At 40.3% G+C, this 13,790-nt stretch overlaps 1 protein-coding gene across 1 annotated transcript in view; it reads left to right on the top strand.

Moving 5' to 3' along the window:
* Nucleotides 1-13,790, top strand: part of LOC125895028 (protein diaphanous homolog 1) — a 55,283-nt gene that overhangs the window by 33,697 nt on the left and 7,796 nt on the right. Inside the window, exons 5-14 of the mRNA XM_049586798.1 lie at nt 175-305; nt 2,384-2,467; nt 2,564-2,627; nt 3,128-3,267; nt 3,589-3,694; nt 3,881-3,991; nt 4,236-4,354; nt 5,850-5,966; nt 8,401-8,516; nt 12,105-12,169. Of these exons, the coding sequence (XP_049442755.1) occupies nt 175-305; nt 2,384-2,467; nt 2,564-2,627; nt 3,128-3,267; nt 3,589-3,694; nt 3,881-3,991; nt 4,236-4,354; nt 5,850-5,966; nt 8,401-8,516; nt 12,105-12,169 (1,053 nt within the window). The remainder of the gene's footprint in view (nt 1-174; nt 306-2,383; nt 2,468-2,563; nt 2,628-3,127; nt 3,268-3,588; nt 3,695-3,880; nt 3,992-4,235; nt 4,355-5,849; nt 5,967-8,400; nt 8,517-12,104; nt 12,170-13,790) is intronic.

Below are 13,790 nucleotides of genomic sequence, written 5' to 3' on the forward strand. Positions count from 1 at the left end.
TTCTGCAAATCAAAATTTCAGATTAAGCTTGACTGTCTCCCTCGGTGCCCTGTCATTGTGCTTTCTTGTGGAAATAACACCAATTACAGCGTGTAAGAAGACAAATATAAATGCAGAACACAGAGCGATGTTGGGTTTGTTTGCTCATTTTGTCTGTTTGGGTTTGTCGATTAGGGTCAGAACCAGAAGGAGAGCTCCAAATCAGCCATGATGTACATCCAGGAGTTGAAGTCAGACTACCGAGACACACAGCTGCTGAGCTGTCTGGAATCTCTGCGAGTCTCACTCAATAACAACCCCGTCAGGTAAAACACACATATAGTTACATACAGATAAGGGTGTAATGGTGCATAGAGGTCACGGTTCACCTCATACCCTGCTGTAGGAGTCACGGTTTGGTGCAGTGTGGAAAAAACACATGCATATGTTGCTTTTCATTTAATTTAAAACAGACATTAGTGCAAGTCTCAACGACAGACAGTATCCACCAGCTGGGAACTGAGGAAACATTTAGCACCAAGACAACTTTAGTAAACTATTTTTATCATAAAAACGAGCAACATGTCAAACATTTCTGTATTACACTGTACAAACACTGAACGTACATGTTTCCAAAGTGCAACAGGTCACAGTAGGCTATAAAACTCAGAAGCAGCTCTTGTGCTATTAAACTGAAATACAAAATAAATAGAATAATAAAAAATATAACTTTTGCATTAGGAGGAGTGTTTCAATAAGTTCCACCATGGCTACATGCCAGTGTAAATGCCAGTTGCCCAAGTAATTGCATTATCCCGTTCTGCTTTTGTGTCTAAAGGTTACTTTGGTTCCATATTACATGCATCGATCTAAATATTATGCATTCTGTGTGCGGCTGCATGTACTGACCCTTGACCCCTTTGCCAAATACATAAACTGTTACAGCCCTAATACATACACTGCCTGTAAAGATAAAACATTGAACCAGATAAATTAAAAAATTGCTCTAAATGAAATGTTTCATTCTCCTGGTGTGGAGTCCAGACCTCAATGCGAGTGGGACTTTGTGGGAAGTCTTTTTAAGCTCGGTTTAGACCAAAGATTCACAGCAAGACAAATCCCATTTAGAACTAGCAGGGAAAAGTTGCAGCGGTGTGAACTTGCCCATCTCAGTTCGCCTCAAGCTGGCTGATGATGTCACCTGCGACTCAGCTTGTCAAGTCGCCAGTGGCTGGTTTTAGAATGTAAGACACATCATCTGTTTACAGTCAGCTGGTAAAGTCAGGTACAAACTGTCAGCAGATGGCGTGTTCGCTTGCTATGGCATTCTCTGACAACAGCCCTCCATCCCCGTTAAGCTGAGTCCATCTTATTTACATCCCCGTGCTTGTCACATATCCTGGTCTCCGTCCACATGGTCTGTTAGTGTCATACGTTGGGTAGCTGTTGCTGCTCGCTGTATGGGCCCATGTCACACACACATACTCAGAAGACAAAGCACCTACAGTGTTTACTTATATCTGAAAAGCGGGAAGTTAAAAAGGAAGCACAGAGAGTCATTGCTATGGAGACGAAGCATTGTATTGTCTAGTCGCGTTAATGTAAACTGTCAGGTTTTCACATTGCAGGTAGTTCCAAGTTCCAAATCTTGGCTCTGAGCTGAGCTTTAGAGACACTGATCTTTCATGATCACCATGTAAGCCATTTTGCAAAGAAAAATCTCACAGCAAAGGTGATAGACCTTTTCAAATATGCTTCAACTGCTGCTGAAAAAGCTGCTATGGATTACTGACTGAAATGAGACAAATCCTTATGCAGTCCCTCACACAGGGGATCTCTATTCAGCCTACTGTATTATATGACTTTGAAATACAGTTCATACTCGAGTGCTGATTGCATTTGACAACTTTGTCGATAACAGGCTCAATCAGTAATGTTTTCACGGTTTACATTACAGAGTTTGACCTTCAGATTTCTGGACTATTATGACTGAAAACATCTGGCAGTTACTCCTTTGTTTCAAACGTTATAGCACCTGAAAACTTAAATAACTTATGTTTAGTCATCTGGTGGTAGTCTGTTTTCCAATAAGAGTGAATATTCCTTATGTCTTATTTAAGGCAACAAAAAAAAAAGTCACATACCAAAAAAACCCAGATTTTTCTAATATTGCAAAATTTATTTCAACCCCAGAACTACAAGTAGGTCATGCTATAAAACATGGCTATCTTGTCCATGCGGCCATTGTCTCTTAATCAAGTTGAAAGGCATACCAAGAAAACAAAATAAAATCTTCAAACGGAAATGGGAAAATAATGTTGTAAACAAAATATATTTTTAGAGAACGACAAAGTGATAAAATGTAAAAAAGCATAGTGGACTAATCACGGTGTGTCACTTCCAGTTGGGTGCAGAACTTTGGAGATGAGGGTCTGGCCCTGTTGCTGAATCTGCTGAGAAGACTGCAGGAAGACAAAGACGAGTACCCGTAAGTAGTTTAAACCACATAATAGGCAGTTGTACTCTTTAGTAATGTGTTTGTAATGTCCTTCTGTTTGTTTCTTCTCTCTCATTCCCCAATTAGAATGATGGGAGTGAAATGTCAACACGAGATCATTCGCTGTCTAAAAGCCTTTATGAACAACAAGGTAAGAAACATTGACTGTTTTTTTTATGTGCATCAAAATGTAATTTCTTTGGTATGGGTACACATAATTGTCGCAAGTAGTTGTAAGCAATAGATCCAGTAATAAAATAATATTCATCCCATTTTATGTCCTTGTTGTAGTGTAGCTATTCTTCCACTAGAGGGGGTTATGAATTCAATGTAAGCAACTTTGGTCAGTTCATTACAATAAATGCAGTCATCTGTAACCTTTAAGAGTGCTTTAAGTTTTCTTTGTAGTGATGGGTGAAACTTTAGGTAATTAGAAGAAATCTTTTCAGAATCTGTGTTAATCATTACACATCAGTAATTTAGCATAATGGGTGTGGTGCCTGCAAGAGACAAATTGATTTTGATTCTTCCGACATTACCACTATAATTTGAGACCATGAGAGCCTGAGCTTCTTGCTGCAGAAAATAAACCTTAATGGACTTTACCTCATTTTGCTTTCTCTCTTCCTATTTCCTTTCTCTCCCCTTTAGTACGGTCTTAAATCCATGCTGGAGTCAGATGAGGGAATTCCTCTGCTGGTCAGAGCCATCAACCCCAGGGTGCCTCATATGATGGTGGATGCTGTCAAGCTGCTCTCTGCCATTTCAATTTTGGAACATCCTGAGAACCTGTAAGCATTAGTAAAACGCTGACACCAGTTGAACACACAGCAATTATGGCCTTGGGCAACCAATTTGTCCCCACAGTTAAAGTCTGCAGTGTTACACGAAGTTATATTCTGAACAGCTCTATTGGCAGCTACTAGAAACCTACCATTGACATCAGTAAATGAACAACTGTGTATCTTTTTTTTTTCCTTCTTTCACCTGCAGCTGTCAAATAAAGCGACAGAATTTGCTTTTTAATTCAGTATATTTTTTGTATTTATGTGTTTTTAACAACATGTAGCAACATTATATATGATGTGTATAACTGTCTGTTTTTTTTGCAGTCATGAGCGTGTTTTGGAGGCCATTACAGAGGAGGCAGAGAGGCGGGACATCGAGAGGTTCCAGCCTCTGCTTGCTGGCATGAAAAACCACAACATCGCTCTTAAGGTGCACATGCTCACACACGCTAACAATTATGAGTCCCCATGTTTGTTTTTGTTAACAAATTACATTAACCCAGTCGCATTCGATAGTTGCAATCTGCATTGGCTTACAGATATTGTGTTTTGTATTACCGTTATTATGTATCCAGTTAGTCTAAATCGTAAAGCTGATGTGTGTTTCTTTTGGCAGGGTGGCTGTATGCAGCTAATCAACGCCTTGATCAGCCGGGGAGAAGAGTTGGACTTTAGGATCCATATTCGCTCTGAACTGCTAAGACTGGGACTCAGAGACCTGCTGACGGTACAGAAAACACTCTCTTTTGATCTTCTCTCAAAGCGACTCTAACAACACACATTTGCAAATCCTTACTCTTCATGTCTCTCTCACTCTTGATGCCTCTGTCTTGCTGACTGGCTGAGACACGCTCATATGCTGTGAAAACTTTTTTCTCAACTGTCCAAACTCAATGTTTGTCACACTCTTCTTGTCATTTTCCCCCTTGCCTTTTCATCCCTCCGCCTACATCCCATCACTCTCCCGGCAGGAGGTGCGGATGATAGAAAACGAAGAGCTGAGGGTGCAACTCACGGTGTTTGATGAGCAGGCTGAAGATGACTCTGAGGACCTCAAAGCACGTCTTGATGACATCCGCATTGAGATGGAATATCCTTTCACTGAGCAAAATTGCCCCTCTGTAGAAATTGTCGGGGTCTGCTTTTTGACCTTGAAAATCTATCTACCTGGTTACAACATAACTTTGCACACTCATGGTTTTGTTACTTTGCCACTTTACTGAGTGAAAGGAATAACCTTCATAATGTTTCTTTATAATAAAAGAATGACTACGATTCACACAGATAGGATGTAGAATTATATGCATTTATTCCCTTCATTATAAAAATTAATGAATGAATTGACATAAAATCAGATCGCTCCCTTTCTTCCCAGTTATCAGCCTGACCACTCACTTTCTTCTAAAAAGGATGCAAAATGAATATTTTCATACTGATAAGCATAATCTTTTAGGCTCCAGGGACATTGTAACCCTGTGTGAACTTTTTTTTTAACATTCAAAATCCGTCTTTGCCAATTAGCATGTCACAGACATCTGCTGCCCATCTGCACTGCAGTAAAGAACAGCAAAACATCAAACATCCAGCCACTGGTGGACTTTGGCTCCTAAGTATCTATTTTTGTTATCAGAGATGAGTCAGGCCAATTAGCTTCACAACAACAAAACTACATAGTTAAGTGTCAGTTTCTTCTGTTATATGTGGACTTGATGGTTCATTCTACTGCATTTCTTATAATTATTTTATTTTTTGCTTCCTTTATATTAAACAAACACATATATGACAGGAGATTGTTATTAGAACTGCCATCCAAAACTTTCAGTTGACAGCATTATTTGAGAAGACTGGGTTAAAAAACAACAACAAAATCACACATGGGTGGGGGACTGCGAGAATATCAGTTAATAATAATAGTAATAATAATAACTTTATTTATATTGCACAATTCATGCATTAAATGCAACACAAAGTGCTGAACATATAAGACAATCAATCGACAATCATTTATGATAGAGAAAAAAAGATAATAAAAATATACAATTAAATAATCATAATGAATAAAAAAGAAAAGAAAAAGTAACAGTTAGTTAAAAGCAGTAGTTAAAGTTAGTATCATGCTTCTACAACTATGATATATTGTGAACACATTATCTGGCCACTTTCATGGTGGGATAACTGGATCTTTAACAACTTTATTCTATGCAGATATGATTTATCCCTGTAAAATCTGAATGTCTATAATATCTTGTCCTGCTTGATAAAAATACATATTTACAGGAAAAAATGGAAACATCTAGGATGGACAAGATTTCCACAAGAAGAAAGCCCCCCTTACTGTAATAGTGTACTTTTAAGAACAGCTTAAAAAGGAATCTAACTAACTGCTGTTAATTCAGCTTTTGACATGCAGTTATAATTTTCAGCACCAGGTGTCTCCCAGGAGTAACCAATGCAGTGTAAACACAGTCTGCATTCCTCACTGCAACACTGTATGAACACTGAGTGCACTAATGACAACTGTGTATTGAGTTTTTAATATCTACTTCTTTGTTGTATTAATTAAACCTTAACTGCTTTTGCTTCACCGATGTGAGGGAAGTGTTTGAGATCATAGTGAACACTGTGAAGGACTCCAAGGCCGAAACCCACTTCCTGTCCCTGATGCAGCACCTGCTGCTGATCCGTAATGACTATTTGGCTAGGTAACACATGAATATTGACACACTCATACATGCTGATACTCTCTCACTCATACGCCTGCTCACACATTCACATATTAGAGCTGATATGTTGATAGGGTATTGTTTTGTGACAAGTAGCTAGATACTGTATCACCTGAGATTTACATATCACTGCTGTTCTATTATTGTGACACATAAATTGTCTTTTATGGGTAAGAAAAACTAGAAGAAGGCTAATTGTTAAAATGCTCTGAATGATTGATGAGCAGATAATAGCTGCATGCAGCACAAGGCAAATATGCAGAAGTGCGCTCTAGAATTAGAATTAGGAGGCAGAATTTGGACTCCTTATTGCAGCATCATACAGCCATATTATATATGTACAGGAGAGTACTTATGTAACTGTCTCTGGGAGTTTATTTTACAGTACCAGTGCAAGAAAAGCCCAAATAACGTAGACAAAAGGAAAACTTAAGAAGGAATAGTTCTCCCTTTTCTTCAATTCCCTCTCTTCATTCTCCTCTCCCTCCTCACAGCCCTGTCCTCCATTTGCTGTTTGTTTTCTAGAGCACCGTTCAAAGGCTGAGAAATTAATACATGCAAAGAAGTCCAATTCCATTTTAATAGAAATGAACGCCATCACCTCTTATCACCAGAAATATGCTAATGTCTCTCCCTGTGTCTCCCAAAGCCCTTGGGGGTTTAGCTAGGGAAACAGAGGAGAAAGGAGGAGTGAATAATTGAATGACAAGACGGGGGTAGAATAATGTTGAGGACAAGTCAAGAGTTGTACGCCACAGTATGTGCACATCTACACATGCATGTCCACTTCCACACTTAGCAACAAGAAAGGAAGAATGCTTTGCTTTACCTAAAATTACTGGCCAAACACACAACAACACATGGAGGTGTGCACACATTTGAGTTGAGTCAGTTGTGTCTCTGTTGGTGCCTTAAAGGTATCGGACAGGCATGATATTATAGTTTATTTTTAACACCGTTTGGGGAATAAATTGTGAGAATGGAAAAGGTAGGTTGGCTCAAACAAATAGTCCCAGCTGAGGTCTCTTTTACCTCCCTTCTCCTTCCTAACCTGCTTTCTCCATCCAGGTGATCCAGTGAAACACAATAGAGGTGGTCTGTAATGGACTCCTCAGAGAGACAGGAAGTGAGGGTGGGAGGGAGAACTGAAGAGTGGCAGAAAATACAGCTTGATAATTACAGAGATGAAGAGAGAAGGGAGGTGGAGGGCGAAACAATAATGGAGATGAAATTGAGAGTGGAGGTAAATTGCTAGATAGATGTTGAGAGAATGAGGGAGGGAAGTACAGGGAATGGAAGGGTTGGCATTTGTGTGGGAATGAACGAAAGAGTACCTGCCGCTTTGGTCTAATTTCATTTTTGGTGTCACTGTGTTTCAGTCTCAAGTGGAGGTGGAGGCCTGGTAATTTATCAGAATACAGAAATGCAGTCTGTGAATGGTCATACATTATAGACATGCACCTACTGTGCATGTACACAGACTGTACAGGCTTAATAGATGTAGTTTAACAAATCCAATGACACATGAATTTAAGGATTAATCAAAATGTTTATAGCTTTAGGCCTTCCAACCACCGTTTCCCTAATATACCTGATGTCTAAATTTAATATGTTCAGGCTCATAAAGAATGCCAGATTTAAAATGTAGCCAAATACAAATCTATTTCCACTTTGTCTCCATTTTCCAGAATGTCACTAGATGTCTCTCTCGCTCCACGGATAAATCTGAGCATTAGGGAAAAAAAAACAAACCTTGAAGTATAGTGAAGGAGTGGAATAAGTGTTAGACAAAGGCAGAGTGACTAAGAGAGACAAGGGAGGGAGGGAGACAGAATAAATAAAGTATTGAGTTTGTGACTCTGGCAGCATCTAATGGGGTCAGGGAATAAGACACCTCCAAAATTGAGTGTCTGTGTGAAGCTGGCTTGATCAGACACGGGGCGCTGGACATACACCAACACACTCTCAGGAACACAGTTGCACACAATCAATCTTTGTGACAAGAAACTCAAACTGTCATGCTCACACAGACAGCCAATCTCAGTCGCAGACAAAGACAAAGTGACAAAGCATGTGTGTTCACACATTTGTCTGAACAAATGAACCTGCTTGCTTTTTGTCAGTGCGGTCCTCTGCTCACGTATGTGCCAGATTTTTTATTAATGCAGACTGCACTTACTGCACAACACATACATTTGTTATAACAATGGACGCTGTGGATACAACATGCAAAGTGTGTTATAGAGTGACGCATTTTCTGTTTCCCCTCCAGCACCACATATTGACTCTCCCTCTCCATTGTTACCCTCTTTCCATCCTTCTCATCTTATCTTCCTCCCATTTCTCCCCACTTCTTTTTCCCTCTGTCTCCTAATCCATCTCTCTGTAAATCTGTCACTCCTCCTTCCTGCAGGCCTCAGTACTACAAGTTGATAGACGAGTGTATCGCTCAGATCGTGCTTCACAGAAATGGAGCGGACCCTGACTTCAAATGCCGTAACCTCAGCCTCAACGTTGAAAGCTTGATAGGTGAGTTTTCAGACCAGAACGCCCTCTGTCCAAGTGTACATGGGACCTCCTGCACATCAACCGACACCCTTAAAATTTCGATTTATATCCATGCACTTTTACAGGCAATTACCAAATCGACACAAAATTCACACAGACCAGGAAAGTCAAACATTGTGGTGCAGTGCTGTGCGGGTTGAACTTAAAACCATATTTCACTTTTGGCCTGCCCCACTCCAATCACTGCTGGCAATGTCATTACATCTGCCCTATGAAATTTAACCTTAATTTGGTCATAACGCATATTACATTGTGTGTTTACGTGGTTGACAAATGTGTACTTGCCAAGAAGTGCCACAGGGTGGAGCCAGAGAGGGAATGTGTGGCAGTGTGGGCTGAATTGTGCCACAGGTTTTACAGTCATAGGTCAGTGGTATAAAGAGAACTTTATCAAGAGGATAAAAGCTTTATCTCAAACTAAGCAATCCCAGACTCTGATTCTACAGTACTGTAGGTGAGATTTCTTTGTCCTCCTCCAATGTTTGATCCCTGACACGCAATGATAGATTGGTTCGATGGTTACTCTCAGGCACTAGTGGGGAACGTATTAAATACCTAAAGTCAGCAGAGCCCATTCTGCAAGCCACTACTGCTTTAAAGGATAAGTTCACAATTTTCAGGTCTGTCTTAATGCAGAAGTCAGATGCCCATATGAATATCGACTTCATTTACATGCACACTAATATAATTCTGTTATTCAGAATATGACAAAATTCTGAATTTGATGTGGAGAACAGTGAGATAGATAGATAGATAGATAGATAGATACTTTATTCAACCCCTTGGGAATTTTTTTTGTATCCAGTAGCTTCCGTTAAACCACATCAGCACATTCCATTTGGGTAGTCCGAGTAGTCTTCTTCCTAATGCAGCATTTTCCAATTAAGACATGTGGGATATGCCGGTAACATTCAAATTTTAGGAGCATTCTTTGACATGTATACAGTGCATTAGGAATATCTGTCTCAACTGGGGTGCATGCCCAAAAGAGAAGCCCATATTTCAGGCCAAAAGGAGAAACACACCTACTTTTGTTTATAAGAAACTCGAATATCAACAGGTTTTTGGATATGTGTAGATATCACCACTTTTTCAAGAAGGTGGTTGAAGGAATAAAAGAAGGAGGCTGAGTTCCCACAGTTGAAAAAGCAAAGATTGCAAAATGGCACAAACAACTCCAGCCATTTTACTTTTTCATATTTTGACGTGATAAACAACAAGTTAGGGCACGTTAATTGGAGTGTGCACGGCTGCATATAAATAGGAACATTAGTGGAACATTCATTTTCATTAGCCATGTAAACAGCTTAGTGGGTAAATTGTCTTTTTGGAATAACAGCACAAAAAAAGATTTTTTTGTGCATGTAAATTTAGTCATTGAAACTGGTTTTGCTTGCTGTGAATTTTTCCTCTTTTTCATACCGACCATTAAAAGATCCTTTTCCTAAAGTGCTGCCAGTGGGAGTGATGGGGAACTAAATCCACAGTCCTCGATCTGTGCAAGAATACATTCTGAAGTTTATCCGAAGCTAAAATGTGGCTTCAGCAGTTTGAGTTAATCAAATCAAGTTGAGTACCTTTCGAAGTTACTCTTTTCAGCACATCTTTCCCTCTTTGTGTTACGATGCCTCCGCTGCAGCTCAGCAAGAAAATAGTGTCCGGGAAAACACAAAAAGACTTTGGAGGACACTACTTGATTTGATTAACTCAGACTGCTGAAGCCACATATTAGCTTGCGATAAAACTTTGGAATACATTTTTGCAGAGAATTAGGACTGTAGATTTTTGTCTTCATCACACATTAGGAAAGGATCTTTTAATGGCCAGTATGAAAAAGACGAATAAATACAGCAAGCAAAAACTGGTTTGACATACACTTGGGCACCTGACTATACTTTTAAAACAGATTTGAACATTTGTGAACCTATTGTCTAAGTGCCTGTGAGCAAAACACCGAGTCCAAACCAGCCACATGATTAACACAGACTTTTGAGCGGGATCATGAAAGTATTCTGATTGCCATTGTTCTGTGTCATTTCATGTCACCCTCCTTTGTATGCAAACATGAAATGCTGAATTTTGATGAAAAGTGGTGCATTCTTGTGTACGCACATGTGGAATTGTGGACTTGAGTGACAGCACTAAATGTTGACTAGGAAACACCTGCTGACTGTAGTAAACTAAACCAGAGCATAATGGAGGTGCAGGCCATGTCTCAAGAGTTCAATACTCCTTTATGGCAGGTCTCCGTTGCTCACCGCAGGAGGCTCTAATTGCACTGCTTCTAAATGCGTCCTGACACACACAGGCTGGCTGGCCTCCTTTAAGGCTGCCAGAGTTATTATCGGTGGAAAGCAGCCCAATTCTGCCCTGCATGCATTATTTAGTGTTTTTCTTTGAACTCTGAAATTCAGCACAGTTTTTTCCCCCTACATTCTGGCTCCCTTAGTGCTCTATTCGAAGTTTGTCCCATTTAGCCTAGCCACCATGACAGAAGTAACCCCCCCCCCCCCCCCCTTCCATTACACATCCAATAACCATGTAAACTCATACACAAATGCACAATCTGAAATTGTATGTGGGTTGGCATATTATAAGTTCTTTCATCCGGCAAAATCTTCTCTTTCACAAAATAGACTTCTCATTTTTGCTCTGCCTTGCTTACTAGCTTATCTAGATATAAGGAATCCTGCATAGTTTTAACTCCCTTTTTCCACCAGCTATATTTTCATTGCAGCTGAAGACTCCAACTTTATCTCTTCGCAGTCTGTATAATTGTCTCCCTATATGTCTATGCAGTTTCTTCATTTTCTGTTTTAGCTTTTCGCAGCGCTTCTATCTCTGCTATCTATCTGTTTGATCCCTCTCCTGGGCATCATGATTAGCTGTCTTTGATCCAGTGACTTTGTGGCATTCATCTTCATGCTAATTAGTTCTTTTACTGCACATGCTCGCTAAGCCCCTGGGCACTGAACCACCTGTAGGCCCAGCAATTATTCAGTAAAAGTACCCCGTTGGTCAGCCCGTGTCCTTCTCACCTTGTCCTCCGCCAAGCAGAACCTCTGATAATGCATTACTTCCAGACTGTTATATGGGCTTTCATTTTTGAATATAAGAATTTGATATGAAATAGTGTGAGATGTATTTCGCACGGAGGGAAATTAGTGTGCTCCCACCTCTCCCGCACATACACACACAGTCAGACAAAGGTGTGTGTATTAGAGGCTTAAAAGGTAATGATGTGTAGAAGCAGCATGCAACAGATGGCATCCTGTTGTAATGAGATGCCTCCACAATCTTCTCACGGATCTTGACTTTGAGTAGTGTGATAAGGGAAAAAAATAGGGACACAGATCGGATGCTTGCTCTGTGTGTACGCATCTGTTTGTGAATGTATGTGTGCGCACAGCATGTGCCAGACTGAAGGGTGCGATGTTTTCACACCCAGACGTGTGCAGGTGCGTTGTCTGAAACCCTTATCTTATCCACCACCTTTTTTTTTTTCCTCTTTCTCTTTTCCTTTCTTCTGCCTTCTCTGTTTGGCCACAGACAACATGGTGGACCAGACCAAGGTGGAAACCAGCGAAGCGAAAGCAACTGAGCTGGGGAAGAAGGTGAAATACGCACAAATAATGAATTCACATTGAAAATCATAAATTCACACTCACACACAGCAGCACGGCATACACACGGACATATTTACATGTCATCCCAGCAGCATACAAGCTATTACAATCATTTAGACACAAAAGAAAATCATTCATTGTAAAAGCTAACATTTTCCCCTCTCACACACAGACACATTGCGACTGTAATGAAATTCTGTCCGACCAGTTTTTGTCTGACATGGGATGGCAAATGAAAAAAAAGAGATGGACAGAGGGTGACTAAGTGAATGAGCATACACATGTCTGACAGCCGCCCGACAGACAAATACGCTTATAGGCTTGCAAAAACCACACGCAACACACACACATTCACACAAGGGGGTAAATGCCTTGATTGTGGTGTGCTGCTGCCCTGATGTTTCTGTCCCAGTGACAGGATAATTGCAAAGAGGGAGCTGAAACTAGCCTTCATTCAGGCACACATAAAGACACGCACACTCACATGGGATCATATCCATTGAACGCACGCACGTCCACACAAGCACACATTACATGCACACACTTGGATTCATTTTCGTTGACCACACACACACCATATTGCTAGTTGTCTATGATGGGGTAATTGCAGGCAGTCTCTTTGGCAAGAATTAGGGATGAGGCTGTCAGGACGCTGACAGCAAGAGTAACGGATCTGCTGTCGGCAAATTAAACGGCCATGTGTGTCTGTGTGTTCATGTAGTCATATGTTTGAATGCTCTTATCCTGTTTGTCAAGTGTCCTAGAAGAAAAATCCTTGAAAATGTATGAAAGTGAGGAAATTAGAATTGGGGGTAAAATGTTTCTTTCTTTTTTTTTTTTATGGATATAAAGGCTTTAAAATGGAAGTGAGAAGTGAGCTCATACAAGTGCACTGAAGCATCCTAACTCAATAATTGACACTAATTTGCAGTGTAAATTATACAATGAAACTGAAAGCACTAGACTGCAGGAAATGGCTTGTGCAGGTCTTTGAGATACGGAAACTGCTGCAGCTTCAAGAGGGAGGCTAAAAGCTTGTGCACGCAGATACACTTTACTCACATGTTTGATTGGAGAACCCTGGTGTTTTGGTAGCTACGGGGATGATATTTATGTGGTGTATTTCAGATTATTTTACTGCTTTTTAATCGTTTGTTAAAGGAAATTGTTTGAAAAAAGTGATTTAGCCTTTGAAGAGCTCAACAAGCAGCTCTGAATTGTAGCAAAACTATATTCATTCTTTGGTCATTCTATACAGCCTTTATTTTATAAAACAAATGCTTCAGAATATTTTTAATGTCTCGTGTGTAGGATTTAGCGGTATCTAACAGTGAGGTTGCAGATCTAAACCTTCCTTCCATGTGCTTAGCATGTAGGAGAACTACAATGGCTGACGCAAATACATGAATGGCCCTATCTAGACCCAGTGTTGTCCGTTCTCGGCTACTGTAGAACAGCATGGTGAACTCCATGGAAGAGGACTTGCTCTGGCCTAACAGCCGAAGTACATACGTCACGGACGTGGTGCAACATGTCTGCCCAGCATGACTGCAGCATAGCGTGTCCATTATAACCAACTAAAGCTGCTATACTGACCACACGGCGCGAT

The sequence above is a fragment of the Epinephelus fuscoguttatus genome, linkage group LG9 (genome assembly GCF_011397635.1).
Source record: "Epinephelus fuscoguttatus linkage group LG9, E.fuscoguttatus.final_Chr_v1".
NCBI classification, from domain to species: domain Eukaryota; kingdom Metazoa; phylum Chordata; class Actinopteri; order Perciformes; family Serranidae; genus Epinephelus; species Epinephelus fuscoguttatus.